Raw genomic sequence first — 20,857 nt, 5'->3', positions numbered from 1 at the left:
GACTGAGCCAGGACAGTGGATAGGAAAAAGCATAGCACTGGTGTTGAAGGTAGAGCCAGAACCCAAGGGTTCAAACCTGAACTCATTCATCATGAGACACTCATCAGAATGGTATTCCATAGAAGTCAGCTTTCTAAGAAGGCTGTTTCCACTAAATCTAGTAAAAGAAATAATAATAATAATGGCTAACTTAGTCTTTGCCAGGCACTATGAGGATGCATCAAATTCACAAAACAAGCCATTGAGGAAAATAGTATTATCATGCTTATTTTATTCCTGAGAAAATTCAGGCTTATCAAGGTTAAATTGCCTTGGAAATTGTGAAGCTATAGCTTATACCCTAGAAAATCATTCCTTTAGAATTTAGAAACATTTAAATCTTATGTAACAATATTGGTTTAGAGCTTACATGTTAGAAGTGGTTATTTATAATTACTGATTTTTCATTGTTAGAAACATCATTTTTATTGTAAAAATTGCACATGTTATAGTATTATTTTTATTACTATACACATCATATTACTCTTCTACAGGGAGAGCAAGGTTTTGAAGGCAGCAAAGGAGAAACTGGTGAAAAGGTAAGTATCTCTTTTTACAGTCACATCTGTAAAAGTAAATTGTGTTCTTGAAAATGTTTTGAAATAGAATATTTAACTTGTTTTGTGCATTCCCTAAAGCACTTCAATAATTTTATAGACATAACTAAAACATTTGCTTCAGTTAAGGTAGAATAAATGTATTAATGATTGCTAGAAACCTTTCTAAACTTATTTGGATGGTATTAATAGTTAAATATTTCTAGTTAAATTTGTTTTATTGATATGGAAATGATTTAAACATTGATAAAACATTAGATTTTTATATTATGAAATTGTTTACTTACTAAGTATCCAATTATTTAAATAAATGCTTTGTTTATATGTATACCTGTTTTATCAGTGGAATTTTTTTCCTGAAGGAATAAATAAGAACAACTAATTGTCAAAGTCAGGATCCCACAGAAAAGAGATGCCATACTAAAACTGGAATACCTTAAAAGAGTTTAATAAAGGCATGATTTAAAAAGTGTGGGCAAGGTATAAGAAAACCACAAGCATTGTACAGTATCCCAGTTCAGATTACAGCAGACTCCTTAAACCCCACATGATTACCAGACCCAGAGGCAGAGAAAACTGTGGTGAAGGCTAGAGACAGGAGCTGAGGGTAGCACTCAAACCAAGGTAGGCACATAAAGGAGGAGCCAGGGCAATAAATTACTCCATCCCTCTATCTTCTAGCCCTCAGCTGGTATAGACCCCACCTGCCAAACCAAATTGAGAGCCAGTGGGATGGAGGAATCCTGTAAGGCTCAGCCTCCTGAAGTCCAGAGTAGGTGGATAAGAGTGGACAGTGGATCTTGAGGGACCAAAGGCGGAAGCCATCCCGCTAATCTAAGTGCTGTCATTTAAAGTCACCTACTTAGAAAACTAAATTCTAGGTGGTTAATTTTAATAGAGTATTCTATGAGTATTTTAATAGAGTATTCTAATGTTAAGAGTATTCTATTTTAGTAAATAACTACTGAAAGTCATTTGATAGTGAAAATATTTAAGCAATCATTGTTTTAGACATTTACAGCTTTCTATTGAAAGTACAGAGAATAGGGCCGGGCTCGGTGGCTCAAGCTTGTAATCCCAGCACTGTGGGAGGCCAAGGCGGGTGGATCACGAGGTCAAGAGATCGAGACCATCCTGGTCAACATGGTGAAACCCCGTCTCTACTAAAAATACAAAAAATTAGCTGGGCATGGTGGCGCGTGCCTGTAATCCCAGCGACTCAGGAGGCTGGGGCAGGAGAATTGCCTGAACCCGGGAGGCGGAGGGTGCGGTGAGCCGAGATCGCGCCATTGCACTCCAGCCTGGGTAACAAGAGTGAACCTCCGTCTCAAAAAAAAAAAAAAAAAAGAAAGAAAGTACAGAGAATAGAACGCTTGCTTATCCAAACTTTTCCTTCAGATAAACATTTGAATCATTTTTCATTTCAAAAATTGTTTTGTTTTTTTAAAAAACAAAAAATATATCATTCTTTTGTTTTGTAACTCTTGCATACATCAAGTGTATGTATGGAATTATATGGCCAGAGGATAGCTAGAAAAGAGAATAATCTCAAATTAGACAGTATTGCTTGTATTTAGCTTTCTTGCCAATGATCAGTTATTTGCTTTTTCAGTAAGTATTTACAGAGAGAATGAGCATCTATTATAAGACAAATTACATATGTTACAAACTACATGATAATTACTTTTCTTCACAGAACTCAGAAAGAGAAAATAATGGCTTTATCATAATCATACTTTTAGAGATCATTTCATTAAATGATGACTATTTTTAAGGTGAATCTCTTTTCTTAGAAACCCCTTGAACATTTTTGCTTTAGAATAACAGTCATTGGAAAGCCATGTCTTCAAATAAATGCTTTGTTTATACATATTCCTGATTTATTAAGTGGGATTTTACCTGTAGGAATAAGTAGTGAATAAGTGAAAACAGATTCATTCTCTGTAATTTAAAGTCACTAATACACTAAAGTCTTAGTAGCTGTTTTGAAAGTTTATATACATAATTGGTATAGCTCAATAATAAATAGATTCTCACAGGCTATAATGCATAAGAAAACCATTCACCACATCTGGCTTCAAGGATTTTCCTTCTGGTTCCTCATATCTATTAACTGTTGCATTCGAATAGTCAATTTCACCACAAGGTAAAAATATGTTTGTAGAATGATTGAAATATATTAGAAAAGAATAAAACATCAAACAGAAAAGACAGTATGTACCTTGAATAAGAATCCTAATTTAGATGATTTATAGTTAGATGCAAGATTCATGTAATAACCCTTATGTCATTTTGATTGGTGCAAAAGTAGCGCAGGGTGCTACTAAAAACAAAACATAGAGTTCAATCCTCAGATAACAGTTATCCCCATAATATCTATCAGCCTTCCCAGCAATTATTTTGTCAAACTCTTGTTATGTAACCAAATGTAAATACATGAACTAAGCTCTTACATTACGTTAGAAAAAGACCATTTAGCAAGGGTTCATTCAAGTGCTTTTCACTCCTCAACCCCGAGCTTTTACTTTATGTCCTTGTGAAGATAGAAATATTACTTAGTTACATTTATAAAAGAAGAAGCAAATAGAAAATGAAATGTAAATATCTGCCTTATTATACCATTCAATATTTTAAAGTAATTGCTTCAAATCATGTAATTTAGTTTGCTTTTAAAATAGTGATTATTTTATGTTGTCACTCAAGCTCTGACTAACTTGAAGTTTAAGAACTAATTTTCTCAGAGTTAAACTTAACTGCAGAACCTATTGTTAAATATCATTTTATGGCGAGAAACATCCAGTGGTAACTGCTACTTATACTTTACTTTTCTTGTTTTATTACCTGAAGTATAGTCAACTGTGGTTCATTGAAGAGTGATGTTTAACTTGCACATATATGGTAGCAAATTCTTACCAGGATCTAAGATGCTTCTGCTGGTGTGGAACTTTTCCATTTGGGGAATTAAAGTTATCTGGTCTCTTGAGGGCCTCTTAAGTTTGAGGAAAAGAAAAGAACAATCAGATGTGCATTTCTTTGTGAACCATAAGACTGAAGGAGAGGTAGAAAGCATCCAACATGTGGCATATTCTGCAGCTGTGAGAGTCCATGGTTCAGCAAGGTGTTGATTTCTCTTGTTTAGGCTTCTGGGCATCATCTATTTTGATAATCTCAATTGCTGATCTTTTCTTCTACTCTGGGTTACACTAATAACAATAAATGCAAGCACAAAACTAACAAGTGCATACGGTCCCTGCTTTAACTCATCTCTTGAAACTGTTGTTGGAAAACTAGTTGTAAATTTGCAGTGACTTGTGATTTTTTTACTGTCTTCTTTTTACCAAAGTATAATCTAGGTCCTAAAATGCCATATGAGATATGTATTTAAATTAGAAAACTGTGTTTAAATATTTATTACTCTGGTTTTATAGTGGTCGCAAATATTTTTTACCTGACAGAATCCACTAGAAAAGCATTCCACAGACCCGTATTCCTAGTTGATTTATTTAACTCTACATTATTATAAGATTGTGTACAAAATGTAATATTCAAATGAATATAATTATTAAAATGTCTATTATAACCTAGCATAAAGGACATGTATATTTTACTACCCCAAAACTACCTGGGGTTATTTATAATTAAGTCATGATTTAAACATTTGTATTTCTTTTATCATCAGTCAACATCAGCTAATTTTTATATGACATAATTCAAATTTTTGTAAGCCAGCCTAAAGTAAAATATATTTAGGCTTAGTGCTGATTGCATTAGTGTTGATTTTATTAGCACTAATTTTATATGCCACCTTTTGGCAATGTGATAGGAGGAATGGAAAATGCTTACTAGCTTCACTTACCTATTTCATAGGTTAATCATTCATATTGGTTTCTTATCAAATGCATATTAAAAACAGCAGCAGTGAATTTATTCTTTTATTATGTTGTTTTTTGTTTTCAGCATTAAAAATATATCAGCAACTATGATATGTCTCATATAGTCCTAATATATAAATGACAGGCTCATAAGCATGTTGGATAATTTACTTGGTAGCATTTTGTTCGTTTATTTCTGATAGATTTAACTTTTGTATTTAACTTGTAACAACAAAAGTTAGAAAAGCAGACTATTTTTATACTAGTACCGCAAATAAATTATGTCACCTGCCAGTAACTTACTAAAATATTGACTTCTAGCATTAAATATCATGAAATTATAGTAACTCAGAAAGTCAATAGTGATCATTTGCTACTAGAAACAACAATTATGACTTTAAATAAATCAGGACCTTTACACTGAAAAATCTTTTCACTTTAGTCAATTTTCATTCAGTTGTTGTTATGGTAATTACACATAGAACATGAGAATTTGAATGAGTGGCTGTGACTTTTGGCCACTTAAAATTTGGTATTGAGTGAGAAAAAGCCCAAAAGAGGATTTATATAATATATGTAAACAATTATTCAGAACATTCTGGGGTAGAGTCTAGATCACTTAACAGGGAATGTACATTCTTAGTTTCTGGAGTACCACTCCCAAAACAGCCTAGACTTGATGTTTATTTTCAAAGTGTTGGTGACATATTATAAAATAAATGGATTCACATACTTTTGTGTTCTGTGTTCCAGTCCAGCTCTGTAATGCCAGCTGTATGACCTTGGATATGTTCCTAGATTTTTTTATTATAGTTTCCTTTTTTATAAAATGAAGCTAATTTCTATCTTATAGAATGATTGTAGGAATTAAATGAGTGCCAGTGAATTAAAAATGTTCAATAAATGTTAATATCCTCAACAGCCAATATATAAAAAATAATATAAAATCTTAATATTTTGACAAAAATTAATTTGACTGAATTATTATATATTTTTATTTGTGTGATATTAGTTCCTAATTTTTCTTATGAATAAGTAAATAAAAGACAGGAGGATATAGTATTTAGCTACTGATATGTTACAAATCATCCCAAAACTTAATGCCTTAAAACAATCATTTATTTAGCTTGTGATTCTATCATTTAGAAATTTACAGTAGGCTTAGCTCAGTGATTTGTTTGATCTCAGTTGATCTCATCTAAGTTCATTCATACAATTCACCTTTGTTATCTGCAGGTTATGCATCCAGGGAATTTGCATCTGTGGATTCACCAACCATTAATCAGAAGTAAATATAGAGAAATAAAAATTGAAAATAACAATACAACAATAACAAATAACACAAATAAAAAAATACAGTCTAACAACTATTTGCATAATATTTACATTGTATTAGGTATTATAAGAGGACTAGAGATTATTTAAAGTATGTGAGAGGATATATGCCAAAACTATGTCCTTTTATATAAGAGACTTGAGCATCCATGGACTTTGTTATCAGCAGGAGTCCTGGAACCAATCCCCAGCAGATTCTGGGGTAAGAGTGTATATCTCTTTTCAGTTGCCAGGTTGGCTGAGCATGGTTGGGCTAGTTTGGCCTCTGCTAGACAACATGTTTCTACTCCAGACGATCTCTCATCTTCCAGCGGTTATGCTGGACTTGTCCTCAAGGTGAAGGCAGGGATCCAAAAAGAGTAAGCAGAAGCACATAAAGCCTCTTTAGCTTCCTTGCTTAGAGCTAGTATGCCCCACCTCCACCATGTTCTATTGGCCAGTGCAAGTCCCAAACCCAGCCTAGATTCAAGGAGTAGTAAAATAGATTCTACCTCTTGATAAGAGAAGCTGCATAGACACATTGCAAAGGATATAAATATATGGAAGGGTGAAAAAAGGGGATATTTTGTAATAAATCTAACACAAATGATATAAAATTGTATTTAAAATTAACAGTAGAGTAGAAAGGTTAAACAGATTTATCAACTTTATTTCATTTTTCTTTTTCTCCCATCACCTAAAGTATAATTCTTAAAGCTAGGTTTATATAATGGGATTTGGAGACTGTATCAAAACATATTTTGAATTTGAAATGGTAGACGCACTTTATGGGTAATAGGAAAATATTATTTTAAAAATCTTAATTAGAATGGGAAAAGAGAAACACAGTATATCAAGTAATTAAACCAAGGAATGGTTTTGTACCTTTACATACCATCATGTACTTATTAATTTTAGCTAAATTAAAACTGATACTAGAATAAATGGAAAAAACAAGTCCAAGTTGAAATTTATTTTAGGATTTTATGATTAAAGCTTCTTGGTGATTATGCCTAGTATTCAAAACTAATTCACGAATGTTAAATACTGTTATTATAAATATAGCACTTTCCCATCATCATGCCGAAGCAACTGTTGTCCTGTTACCTTACTTCCTATGAATTCTTCTTGGTTCACCTTGCAGAGTTCTACTGAACATCAGCATTTTATACAGTTGTTTCCTTTATCCTAGCAATGTGTAAAGTAAACTTCTGCAATTTTTAGGAAGGAGATACTTGTTTGATTCAACAGTTGACTTAAAAACTAAAGAGAACAGAAGGAGCGAAATAATAACTGATTTTTAAAATCATAGCAATTTACCTGTGGCCAATGATAATTGGTGTGGGAGTAACCATGCCAACTTTCAATTATCCATGGTAGCAGGCAATTGGGAAAGAGTGATGGTAATCCCACAGCCAAGGCAGAGGCTTAATGCTAGTCATTACAGATTGTGTGTTATTTTCCTAATTCCTTAAGGTGCTCATGAATCACTCTAATTTATGTGAACTATGTTTAACCCTCTGTTGTTTCATCACTTACTAGTAGTTATAGAAAAAGTAAAATGTCCAGAGAGAGAGAGAGAGAGAGAAATAAAAGGAGAATAACTATAAAGGGCTATAATATTTTATAAACATTAGTCTTTTAAAGTATTATTTTAATGACTGCATAATATTTCACTATATAGATATGTAATATTTTATCTGAGCATTCCCTTGTTGTTAGAAATTTAACAACATTTGTTAAATATGTTTTCCTATTTGTGTCGTTGGTGACTTTAGCAAAATAATTTTGATAGAATAATGACAGTAGAAGCCAGGTTGGAGTTTGCTGAAGAGTTAAATTACAGGTGACCAATAAAGACAACATGCAGTAAAACCCTTGCAAGAACTAGCTGTGAAGAGGACAACAGCCACAGGACAGTAGCTGGAGAGGGTGTGGATTATTTAAGAAGACTTTATACCAAAATCCAAAGCAATCATAAGGTCCTTGGCAGAAAATACTCTTGAACAAGCTAGGACCCAAAAGAAAAGCACAGACTAAATTCATTAATACAGAGAATTTCAAATGTTATATACTTCCTAAGAAATGTCAGACTTAAGCCATCGTCTTTAAGGAATTCCCATTAAAATAAAGAATAAGACAAAGATGTAACTGCTATTATTTAACAGTATTCTGGAATTCCTGACCAATGTCCATTTTACTTCCAAATTATAGTTTAAATCTCTTTTTCTCCATCTACCCCAATGTCACCAAAGCATAATCATTAGTCACCTCCTAACTAATCTCCCTGACTTCACTCTTTCTCATCCATTCTCCAAATTATAGCCCGATGCATCTTTACAAAGCTATTCATGTGGCTTCTATTTTTAAAACAGTTTAGTTGTTTCCCATTAGGTTAAAATCCTGAATCCCATAAGGTCCTGCACAGCTGGACGCAGACGTGCTTCTCAGAACTCATCTCTTCCCACATTCCCCTTTTCTGCTTCTATTCCAGCCACACCAACCTTGTTTCAGTACCTTGAATATGCCAGGCACTCTCCTGACTCAACAGCTGTCCATCAGTGTCTTCACTGCTTTGAATATTTTCCCCTTCATTAAGCTTCCCTCTGTCCACTTACCACCTCTTAAAAGTCATTTTCTTGGAGGTTTTCTTGACTCTCCAAGATCTCCAAAGTCTGCTCCCTCTGTTATAATTTCTCATTGTACCCTTTACACTACACTGCACCTTTATAGCATTTACCACAATTTATAATTATAAATGTACTGACATGAGGTTTTTGTTTGTTTTTATTTCTCCAATAGAGTAGAAGCTTCAGGAAAGCAAAGACCATGTCTGTCTGTATATGTTTTTATCTCTAACACTCAATCAAATGCCTGGCATGTAAAAGTATTCAATTAACTAATTCATTACTGCAGGAAAGTAGTATAGGCAAAATTAAGTAGTGTTTCTTTTCAGCCCCCTGAAGTATTTAATAATTATTATCTTGATGCATTCAATTCGGTATTTACCCTATTTATTTTCAGACTCCTACTATTACATTTGTGAGATATAGCTAGGGATAAAAATTAATTTTACATGTATGACCCTTAGAACTGTGTTCAAAGACAATATATAAAACATTAATATATTTAATAGTATACTAAAATTTACACAGGAAAAATTGGTTAACCTAATATATTTCCATTTTTTATTATTTGTGAATCACATTGCCTTTTGGCAGGCACTATTTAGCTCATTATTCTACAAAAGAAAATATCGTTATTTTAATACCAGATATTATAATGTTTTTTGAATTTAGTAGTAATGTTAAATGTTGTCTACTGGCTCCTGTGTCATAATTTTAGTTTCCAATTACAGTGGAATGTTGGGCTATTGACTGTAGTGAACCGAGGTTGGTTTTGTTAAAGAAATTTATTCACTCACTGTTTTATGTAATTTAAGGACAAATAAATATGAAAGTTTGGGGTCACAAAGAATAAATAGAAAAACCTTGATCCTCATTTATATCATGATTAAGGCAACTTGACTTTTGATAGTTTCTCCTTATCAGTGCTAAGTATAAAAGGGTGGTTTTACAGTGTCTCTACATTTTGCTTTTATTTTGACCTTTACTCCGTTTATCCTATTTCTTTACTCCAGGCTCTGGAGCTGCCTCAGGTATCTACTATTAGCTTTTGGTCTCCCCTTTCTCCTTTTTAGGATCTACCTGTGCCATAGACTCAACTTCCTCTGCTCTCTGCTGGGCTCCTTGTCCTCAGCTTCTCATTCATCTCATCACCCCCACTGCTTTCTTTCCACTTGTTTGACTTTCCTCCCATCAAGCCTGATTTCCACTTCAGGTTACTTTCTTTCATTTTTTTCGAGTATTTTTGTATTCAAAAACAAGGAATAGATGTCTTAGGCAGTCCCTCACCACCACTGTCCCTGAGCATTTCTGAATGCAACTGAGTTTACATTAAGAATCGAGGTAAAGGCAACCCTTACATTTGGTGTGAGGTTTATACAAACAGGGTTTTTAGTGTACAAAAAAAAAAAAAAAGATGTGGTTTTTTTAAAATTAAGAAAAACAGAATGGATTTAAAAATCAATTGTTTCTGCTTAATACAATAATAAAATATTCATAATTTCTAACTGTTTTTAGTAAATCTCAGTTAATAAATATGTTTTATTAACCAACTCTCTTTGTTGGAGGTACATTCCAAATGATAAAAAGATAATTAATTCAATGTCACCAAATATCACACGACAGGTGTGTTATTTTTTATTTAGAAGCTACTGGCATGTGAACTTCTTTCACAATCAATGTAAAAGCAATTCACTTTATAGGAATTGCTGAACAAGTGTGTCCTACCAGACTGAAATAGCAGAATTCCACTGCACAGAAAACAGAGGTGCTAGTGCAGCTGCTGTTCCAAGTGGATGTTGTACAATGACTAGTTGTTTTGTAAGTTACTGTCTAGACTATGATTGTCTATTGCTTCTTAGTCTAATCTCTTAAAAAATTATCATTGGTTTTTATTTTCCTTGGTAATCCTTACAATCTCCTTTAAGAACATCCCCATCAATGATCTGTTCTAATATCAGTAAAGGATCAATGAAACAAGACAGAAATCAATGAACATTTGCTTTGTCTTTTTTCATTTTTCCTTATTGTTCCTCATTTTCTGCTGTTAATCGTTTTATGTGATCAAAACTCAAGACAAAATGGTAAAGCGATAATGCTTTGGGCAAACATTTTGTGGAATGTTATTTTAAGTACCTGCACTTGTCCAGCCCTGGAGAGGAGTGTGGCAATACAGATGGCTTCAGCTGGCTGCATTCCAGGGGCTCACTGATAGTAATCCTGCCTCCCACTTAAGGTTTACTTGTGTGTACAGATGAATCATGGAGTTCATGTCTTGGTAAGAACTACAAGGATGGGGCACATAAAGCACCTAGTTATCACAGATCAAATCAAGGGTTCTTCCTTAAGTTAGCAGAAAGTTAGGAAATCATCTAAATTGACTTTCATCCTTTTTCCGGATTTTGACAGGTGGCCTACCAGGCTGTGCTCATTAATGTTAACAGACAATTCTAACTTCTTTATTTTAAGCCAAAATTTATTCCCTATTATTTTGACCAATCTATCCCAGTTCTAACCTTTTACAACAATGCTTTCTCAGATTATGTATTCTTCCAAATGACTGACCATCTTTTGGGGAGTTTAAGACAGCTTCTTAAACTGTCTCCTAAACATGAAGATGCATTCTCCTGAACATTTTAATGTAAGTATCTCAGTTTTGAGTGAGTGTCTCACTGTGCTTCATGGATCAGTGCTTATGGATCCCTTGTCTTCCTCATAGTCCTCATCTTGAGATGTCATAATTCATCAGTGGACTGTTAGTGTAATGCTCAGAAATGGATAGAATTATTCTAGTGTTTTGAGCAGTGATTCATTTAGGCAGTTTAATATAATGAAGGAACTTGGATTTAGTGTAGCTGGGTCTTCATCCTGGCTCCTGGATAGCTCGTAGTTGCCCGTGGCTATTTCAATGTCTTCACCTGTAAAAGGAGAGAGTGAGACTAGGTTAGATCTGGAATCACACATGTTTAGAGCTAGAGTGACTTTGAGAATATATAGTTATTTTCTTGAGTCAAAATTTAAGCATTTACATTTATGTATGCTGACTTTATTCTGGAAATTTAAGCCTAGCGTTTCTATTAGTTAACTTTTAACTTTTGATTCTGGCATGTATTTCAATAGTAACCTTTTATCAGCTCTGTAGATATGAATTCTAGGTCCTTGAATTTTGTAGACATAAACTCTAGGTCCTTGAGTAACTAATATAAATATTTGATAAGACATGACCAGAATACAGCACTGTGACATACCACTAGAGTTCTGTTTTTATGGGTGATGGCCTAATAGAAGTGAAGGTAGAATTAGCATATTTATTTAACTACTTATTTATTTACCTCACTAAAATTTAACCAACATTGATCAAACACACCCCAAACAACTTTATTAAATGTCTTACTGAATTAAATAAACCAAATTCGTAACACGTGATTTTTGTTTTCTGACATGGTATTTCCTACTGATAATCATCTTACTCTTTACTAAGAGTTCAAAACCAATTTGTTTAATAATTAAATCTAGAATTTTGCTAGGAATTAATGTGAAACTTCCTCATCATTCATATATATTTTTTAAATGAGCAAGCATTAGTGTGTCTAGGCCTTTCCTCCAAGATTCTCAGAGGTTCATCTCAGTGGTTAATTTCCGTGAGCTCTTAGTTATCTGCCCTTAATCTATCCTCTCCTATCTTAATGTCTATCTTGGTCTCAAGGGTGGTTAGCCACAATTAGTGAATTACAAGGCCTTCAGTTTATTTTCAAAATATTTTGATACCAACTGTAACCCAATATGATACTGAATGTCTTCCAAACATATGCTGGGTTTTAGAATACATCTGTTTATTCAGTCATCCATTTATTTAATCACTTAGGACCCACTTTTTTTTTTAACCAGATATTGTTTTCAGCACTAGGGTAGAAGATATGAAAGAGACAAAATATATTAAGTGCTTGATAATGTTTTGTATAGGACCTGTGGGAAGGAAGAGGAGAGGGTAAATAAGGTTCAGTAAGGTTCTTTAGTGAGTGCTGAAGCATAGGTAAGAGTTCTCCAGAACACAGAAGAGGCAAATGAAACAGTTCATTGTAAGGTATAGAGTAAGAACAAAATATGAGATACTTAAGGAACCAGATGGAGTATCTTGTGTGACAAAAAGAAAACCAGCGACCACCAGAGAGAAAAACAAAAGGACTTAAAAACTGCCTGAGTCACAGTTTCAGACAAAACACCCAAGGGATACAATTGCCAGGAAATAACATCAAGAGGATGCCTCTGAGCATTCAGGTGATGTCATGCTTAGCTCACTCTTCCCTGGTAGGGGTACCTCCTGACCAAAACGTCGAGGGAATCCTCTTACTAAAAAACCCAGCTGAAGCCACCAGACAAAAGATTAGAGGCTGACATTCCTTTGAAAGGTTCAGGCTGGCTTAGGTAAGAATATAGTTAAGCTTTTTGCTTGGCATTTCCCAGGAATTTCTGAAACTTTCTGTTTTCATTATTCTTGCAATTTATAGAAACTGAACATTTTAATCTAATGGGGGATAATAGATGTGGCCTCTATCTAGGTATATTTTGCTAGTTAACTTCCTAAAGCAACTTAATTCAAACTATTTTATTCTGTCCTTCATTAAGAAAGAAAAGAACAATATGAAATGTAGCCATTTCTTTAATGAATCAAACAAGATTTAATATTTGATCATCAATAACAAGTGGTAAGTTTCTTGCTTTGCCTGCTAATAAAAAGTCACGGTCATATTAACAAAAAAACCCCACAACATTTTACTGATCTAAATTTCAGTAACTTACTAGCTAGAAATCTCATCTCTTGCTGTGATCTTGCTTCTCAAATTGTCACAGGAATCCCCAGTGATCCTATATGTGTTACCTCTGTGAACTGATCAGTATTTGAGTCAACAGCAGGCCTTGCTGTCATTCCCTTTTGATTCCTGCAAAGAGGAGTAAGAATTTCAGGTACAGATGAGCTGGCAACTGAAGCCTTTGCTGTATCTCTAGTTAGGTTGAGGTATATCTGTTGGTAGATATACATATACATATATATATATATATATATATATATATATATACACACACACACACACAGAGAGACAGACAGACAGACACAAAGAGATAATGTTTTGCATTTTATCCAACAGATAATGTTTTTATATGTTCCTGCAACAGTTTGAAAAATTTATAATTCTTTGGACAAAAAAAAGAAACAAAACACCTTAAATTGAAAAGTAGACATTTTGGAAGACTCATTCTTTGATATAAAGAATAGTAAAGAAACCAATAAATGAAGAAAACAGTCCTAAATGACCCTGGAACCAAAGAGATAATGAAAAGGAAATTCATGAAAATCAATGCACAGGAAAAATACTTTATATCAAAACGTATGGATCATATCAAAAGCTATAATGAAGATGAACATATATAGTGTAAAATTTGTTTATTATAAAGAAGGAAATATAAAAATAAAGGAAATATATTTTATCTTATGTAATAATAATAAATAGTCCCCCAGACAAAACGGCAGAGAGGAAGTAATAAATATAGTCACTAAAATCATTGAAACAGAAAATTTTAAAAATTGTAGAAAGGGCAAACAAATACAAAAAACAAATTCAAACAGAGGTTTAATAAATGACTAAGTAAATGAATACATAAAATTCAATTATTCAATTAAGGAAACAGAAAATAGAAAATGGAAATTAGACAAGCTAGGAATAAGAAAAAAAATTGACCACAGGTAGTAGATGGACTTAAAGAATTCTGAGAGACTATTATTTTATGTGTAATTTGAAAGAAACAAATTTGATAACCTAGAGAAAATGGGTGATTTTTTCAAAACATATAAAAATTTTACAAGAATAACTGGAAAATATGATGACGGTAATTACTGTGGAAGAAACTGGAGAGGTGATTCAAAATCTACCGTTAAATAAAGCACCAGGACTAATTGGATTTCTCAGCAGGGTTTTATGTAGCTAGTGTTATTTAAACTATTCTAGTTTAAAGGAAAGATACATAGCCTTCAAGAAGTCAGCAAAATGTTAATACTAAATCTAATTTTTCAAATATAACTTTATTAATATAGATAAAAATATTTTTAAATAAAATATTACCAAATAGAATTCAACCATTCAGCGAAAGAAAGATCAAGTAGGATAATACTATGAAGTCAAGGTGGATTCATGTTGAGAAATTACATATATATCAACATAATACATCAGCCAATTAAACCACAAAAGGTAAATGATTACATCAGTAGATGCTGAAGCTTTTGATAATAGGCAATATTCACTCCTAATAAGATCTTCACATAAAATAGGAATTGATGAAATATTTTTACTAAAACCCAATAGCAAATACTATTCTTAAAAAGGCAAAACTAGATTAAAAATGAAATATGCGGAATTAAGACCTAAGGAGATAAAATTGCCATAATCATTACTTCACAAGAAAATTAAGTAACCTGTGTAGCACTAGAAAAAAATAGATAAACTATCCTTTTTAGTAATAAGTTGACTCTATAGGTAAAAAAGTTAAGAGACTTTGGGAGAAAGACTTTTTTCTATTAAAAAATATAATTTGAGTAATTGGTTAGATACCAGAGATATATTGTAAAAATTTATTTTAGCCTTATTGCCTAGGAATATAATGGGAAATGTTCCATTAATGTAAGTAGTAAAAACAATAAGAATTTTGGGAAAATATGAATAAGAAAGGGACAAGATGGTATACAAACAAAATCAAAGGACATCAAATAAAATCTAAATGAATGTATGTAGATACCATTTTCTTTAAAATGATAACTTTAAAAGTTCAGCAATTCAAAATTAATATGTAAATGTAATGCAGTACAAACAGGAATTCCAACATGTTTTAAATTTTGTTTTCAAGTTGGTAAAATTTCTTAAAGTTTATATAAACAAATAAATAACTGAAAATAGTCAAACATTTTTTGAGAAAGAGAAATTTAGTGTGAACTTGTTTTACCACATTATAACATTCTATAATGTCACAGTAACAAAATAAATATTGTACCGTGTAGAATAAAGATAGTTGACTAAACCTGAGGATTTAGATATTGACCTCAGAAGTTATATGACATTAATTTAACAAATTTTGTGTTTTTATTTGTTTGTAAAGGTGGATTATTCCATAGATTTATCGGCACTACTCTATCCATGTGAAAACTATTTTATATCCTATATAAAAATAAATGCCAGATAAATGAATGATTTATGTAAAAATCAAAACAAAGCAATAAATACTTTGCATTTGTGTAATCCAGAATTAGGGGTATATCTAACCAAGATTTGAAATCCAGAGACTGTAAAGTAAAAGATAGATATATTGGACATATAAAAATTAAATATTTCAGTGGTAAAGAGCCATACTCAAAATTAATTAGGAAATAATTGTTCTGATAAAATATAATTAGTAGATGACCAATTAATATTTGTACTTTCCAGAGAGTTTTTAATAACTGAGAAAAGACAACTCAGTTTTTGCAAATGGACAAAATGTGTCAATAGGCAGCTTACTAAAGAGAAAAATTCAAATGCTAATAAACATGTATAAGGCTCAGATTCAGTGGTAGTCAGTGATATGTAATTTAAAGCAATTATGAGATTTGGCTTTATACCCATTGGCCTGCCACCTGTTGCTGGATGTGATTCAAGGACAAAGACATTCCCATACATTGCTAGTGGTATGTGTGGAGCTACAGTCCCTTTTAGAAAGCAGCTGGGTAACATCCATTCAAAAATGAAAAAAAAAAAAGCATAATCTTTTTACTTATAAATTGCCTTCTTGAAAATCTGACTTTTATAACTATATTACATGCATGTGATGGCCTTTATTTTTTTAAAGTGGTATAAAGCTTTGATACAACTCCTAACACAAATTCTGTTAAATTCATGCATTTGCTGAGTTCCTAGAACAGTGCTCACACAGAGTTGACACATAAATGTTATAACACAGTATTACTTGTTAGATATACAAAAAACAAACAATACAGAGTTTTTGCCAATGTGGAATATACTGATGTTTTGTAGGTACAGAAAACTGAAACTGAGTGAGTGTCTTTAACAAGAAAACACCTGAATACATTATGGAACATCTATATCATAGAGTATTATAGAACTATTGAATAAATTAGGATTGTGCTGGGTAATCTAAATTGATGTGTAGAATGTGATGTTGAGGGAGAAAAAAATACAGAAAAATGTATATAATATAAACAATTTTTAAAACAAAAGAGATAAAAATCCTGATTGTGCATGTATGTTTGTGTGCATCTAGTGTAATTTATGATTGCATAAGTTTGGAGAAAAAATTTGGAAAAATGCTTATAAACTTAAAAGTTAATAGCAAAAGTCTGGCATCCAGAGAAGGGGTAAAAGACAAATTAAAAAGTGAAGAGAAGAGTGTGATTTATTGTCTTACTTCAGAACTTACATTATATTATACATATTCTTTATATTTTAAAAACATTTTACATTCATTAATTTTGTATTTTATATTTATAAACTTTTAAATTTATAAATTTTATATTTATAAAATATAGGTATAAATGTATATTATATTGCATACATAGATATATGCATTGTATATGTTCTTGTGCCTGTGTCAAGTCTTGCAAAGAAAGCATTTTAAAGTCTGTCCTAAAATATATGTTTTATGTATTTAAGGATTAATATAAAATTATATATATATATTTTAGGTAATTTTTTAATTTGAAGAAAAGCACAGAGAAATGGATTAAAGATAGGAAAAGCAGCAAAGTAGCTGCTACAATAATACACAAATGAAATGACCGAGGATCATGACAGACATAATGGCAGGATTGTTGCCATCATTGTTGCCATCATGACAATGACAATGACAATGTGGGGATAATAGGGGAAGCAGCAGCAATTTAAGAACAAAAAAGAAGTTATAGAAAGAAATAAGGGGGGTAGGAATGAAGAATTCTCTGTTCTGATGCATTGGTCTATTTGTCTACACTTTTGCCAATACAATATTGCCAAAATATTATGACTGATGTTTATAGTGAGTATTTAGTAGGAAAAATTCCTCACCAGGCTCTTTAAGATTATCTTGAGTATCCTAAACCTTGGCATTTTCATATCAGTTTTAAAATCAACATGCCAATTTCCACAGTTACATACACACAACTTGCTGAGATTTTGAATGAATTTTCTTTTAATCTATAGATGTTAGGAAGGAATTTACCTTGTAATAGTATAGAGTCACCCAATCCATAATATATCTATTTATTTAGGTTTTTTTTTAATTGCCTGTAAGTAATGCATTTTAATTTTCACTGTAGAGTTCTTACATGACTTTTGTTAGATTTGTTACTAGGCATTTGATGTTTTTAATGCTATTTTGAATAATTTTAAATTTTAACTTCCAATTGCTTCTAGTATATTAAAATACATTGATTTTTGTTCATTGACCTGTGTCCAGCCACATTGCTTTAATGACTAATTAATTCTAATAGTTCATAGACTACCATGCCAGTTGTGAATAAACAGTTCTGCTTCTTCCTTCACAAATCTTATTTCTTGGATTTTTTTTTTCTTGCCATATTTTACAGGCTAGGACCTCCACTACAATATTGAAAAGAAGTGGTTATAGTGTACATTCTTGTCCTTTTTCTAAATTCAAGGGGAAAAAATTCAGTATTTCATCATTAAGTGTGCTATAGGCTTTTGTAGAGACCCTTTCTCAGAATAAGAATATTAAAAATATAATTTGCTGCATTTTTTGAATATTATTCAAATATTGAACTTTAAAAATGCTTTTTCCACATGTGATGAGATGGTAATAAAATTTTCTTTCTAGTCTGTTAATGTAGTGAATTATAATGGTTGGTTTTCAAATGGTAAACTACCCTTGGATTCCTAGAATAGAATTCATTTGTTCAGAATGTATAATTTTTTCTGTATATAAGTGGATTCAATTTACTACTATCATGCTTAGGATTTTTGCATCTATGTTTATTAAAAAAAAATTTAAGAAATTTTTTTCTGGTAGTTTCTTGTCACACTTTTCTATCAGAGTTATGCTCATTTTATAAAAGGAGTTGAATACTGAAGAACCCCTTTTCCTATTTTCCGAGGGATTATGTGTAATATCTGTATTAATTTTTCCTTAAGCGTTTTTAAGAATTCACTAGAAAGCCACAGGATCTCAAGGTTTCTTTGCGAAAGATTTTACATTATGGGTTTAATTATTTTGTTTAATTGCTTTGTTTTTGTTTCTCCTGAAAATTTTAAATTTTTTTCCAGTGGTTATATTTATAATGAGAACTACATAAAACATAATGAAGTTTCTATTTCTTCAGTCAACGTCGGTTGATTTCCTTCCTTAGAATGACTGAATTAAGATATTTCCACATCTTTCATCCCTGCCACTCTCCAACATCAATGAATGATATGTTTTTAGCTTTACCTTAGTATTGTTAATATGCTTATCTTTGTTACTTATTTTGGTTTTAAAGCCAACTTAAGTTGATTTTAAAGACTCTCTTTTAACACCTCATTATAAAAGATAATGGACTTAGACTATTGCCACCCTCTTTCTTCTCCCTCCTAATTTTTGTCAGATATATAATTTCAGCATTTTTTCAGTATTCATATTTACATCCTGTTCTTAAATAGGAAGCCCTAATTTTTCTCTTAATTTTAGTCTTGTAGCTAAATGAAACCTATGTTCATTGTCAATCTTTTGCCTGAAGTTTCTGTATCATTCTCTTGGTGGCTGATGTTTGCCTCCTAGTTTCTTCACAAAAAGTTAATGAAAATACATATGCAAAGGAAATGGAAGTCCCCCAAACTTTGCTTTCACTTTATGCTTTAATGACAATTTAGCTGTGTTTTTAGTTCTTGGAAGATTATTTGTTTTCTTTGGGGCATTTTAGCCATTAGCCTACTATCACTGAGTGTTTGAATGTTGCTGTGGAGTTACTGATATTAGCCAGCCTGAAACCTAGTTTCATAGGAGACTGATCATTTTGTTCGTTTTAAAGAAGTGATTAATGCAAATATAATAACCAAATGTATAATTTAAGAGCTACATTTAAGAACTGGTAGCATTTGAAGGAAAAAAAATTAGGTTTAATTTGTTAGGTACAAAATGTTTTTCAACCAGTTGTGGTTGGGATCACAATATAAAGTACACCTCAAAACATGTCTTTTAGGGGAAAAATTGTTTTCTTGGGTAAGAAAAAAACTTGAAACTGAATTCCTCCCTATTGAAATTTTCATAGTACAACGTTAAAAACTGTATTCAATATGAGTTTTATTGTGTGGGATGGTTTTGGAATCTTTAACTGAATGATTCCATTTGTTTAAGTAGTGAGATTCTAACTTTCAAAGGAAGAGAGTTTAAGAGAATCAGTAGAAAATGACTAATGCCAAACATGAAAGCAGCAGCATCAATTTTTAAAACTCATTCCTCGGAAGAGAAACACCCTCCCTGCCATCCAGAGGATTATGGTCCAATGGCGAGATCAGCAACATTTGCAAAGGAGAGGAAGAATGAGAGACAACTCAGAGAGTCTTCAGTCAGGCCTGTTGAAGAGATAGCTTAATCAGGAAAATTAGGACCACTTTAAAATGAGTATCAAGAGTGGAAAGTAGAGATATGGTGATAAGAAGATAGGACTTCTTAAAAAAAAGTAGCTGTGTATAAATGCAAATAGCCAGGACCCTAAAACGTAAGTTCCCCTTACCATTGCTGAATGTTTTCAGAAATTCCTTAAACTTCTATTTCTTTGTATAAAAAACTGTGGAAATTTTCCTTATTTCAAAACTTTGCTCAAAAATGTCTCTCCTGAGAGTCTTTGAAAGTTTAGGCCATTTAAAAATGCATATTATTTTTACTGAGTTAATAGTCATTATGGTCTAGTAGTGTGTGTAATATATATCCGGGGACATCTTAAAATGCATATTATCATAAAATGCATATCTAAGGACTTTCTACCTACATAAATTGAATTTAATAGATTATAACAAGTCTAGTGGGACCTTTAGGGTCTTTGGAAAACATAGTTCAGGGCCTAGTTAAAACATATATTCTTCAGGTCATATTCTACTTAAAGACTTTGCTTCAGTAACCTAGCGTTTGAATATGTTTGTCCTGCTTAATCATGAAAAATGAAAATAAGGAAATCTTTTGTTTTCAGTAAGACAGTCTACAAAGTCAGGAAAAAAGCAACTTTTGCAGTTAATTATGTTGTTTTTAATTTCAAATAACATATATAGAAAAGTATCCATTAAAAATAATAGCTTCCAGTAAAATGTTAAATGACTTACACATTATATATATATATATATATATATATATATATAAAATGTGACTTACACATTATATATATATATATATGAGAAGTGATATATAACTAACAAGAGTTCATGGTTGAACTTATATATATATATAT

General features: G+C 31.9%; 1 protein-coding gene across 3 annotated transcripts in view; it reads left to right on the top strand.

The window, feature by feature from the left end:
• COL19A1 (collagen type XIX alpha 1 chain) overlaps window positions 1–20,857 on the top strand; it is a 340,055-nt gene that overhangs the window by 104,038 nt on the left and 215,160 nt on the right. The window contains exon 11 of one of the 3 annotated variants that reach the window (XM_032275606.1): window positions 534–578. The exons of the other annotated variants lie outside the window; for them this stretch is intronic. Within the exon in view, the coding sequence (XP_032131497.1) occupies window positions 534–578 (45 nt within the window). The remainder of the gene's footprint in view (window positions 1–533; window positions 579–20,857) is intronic. 3 annotated transcript variants of the gene reach the window in all.

The sequence above is a fragment of the Sapajus apella genome, unplaced genomic scaffold (genome assembly GCF_009761245.1).
Source record: "Sapajus apella isolate SASKATOON/1434 unplaced genomic scaffold, GSC_monkey_1.0 scaffold6, whole genome shotgun sequence".
Classification (NCBI taxonomy): domain Eukaryota; kingdom Metazoa; phylum Chordata; class Mammalia; order Primates; family Cebidae; genus Sapajus; species Sapajus apella.
Note: the sequence above shows the minus strand (reverse complement) of the source record. Positions and strands in the feature narration are given on the sequence as shown.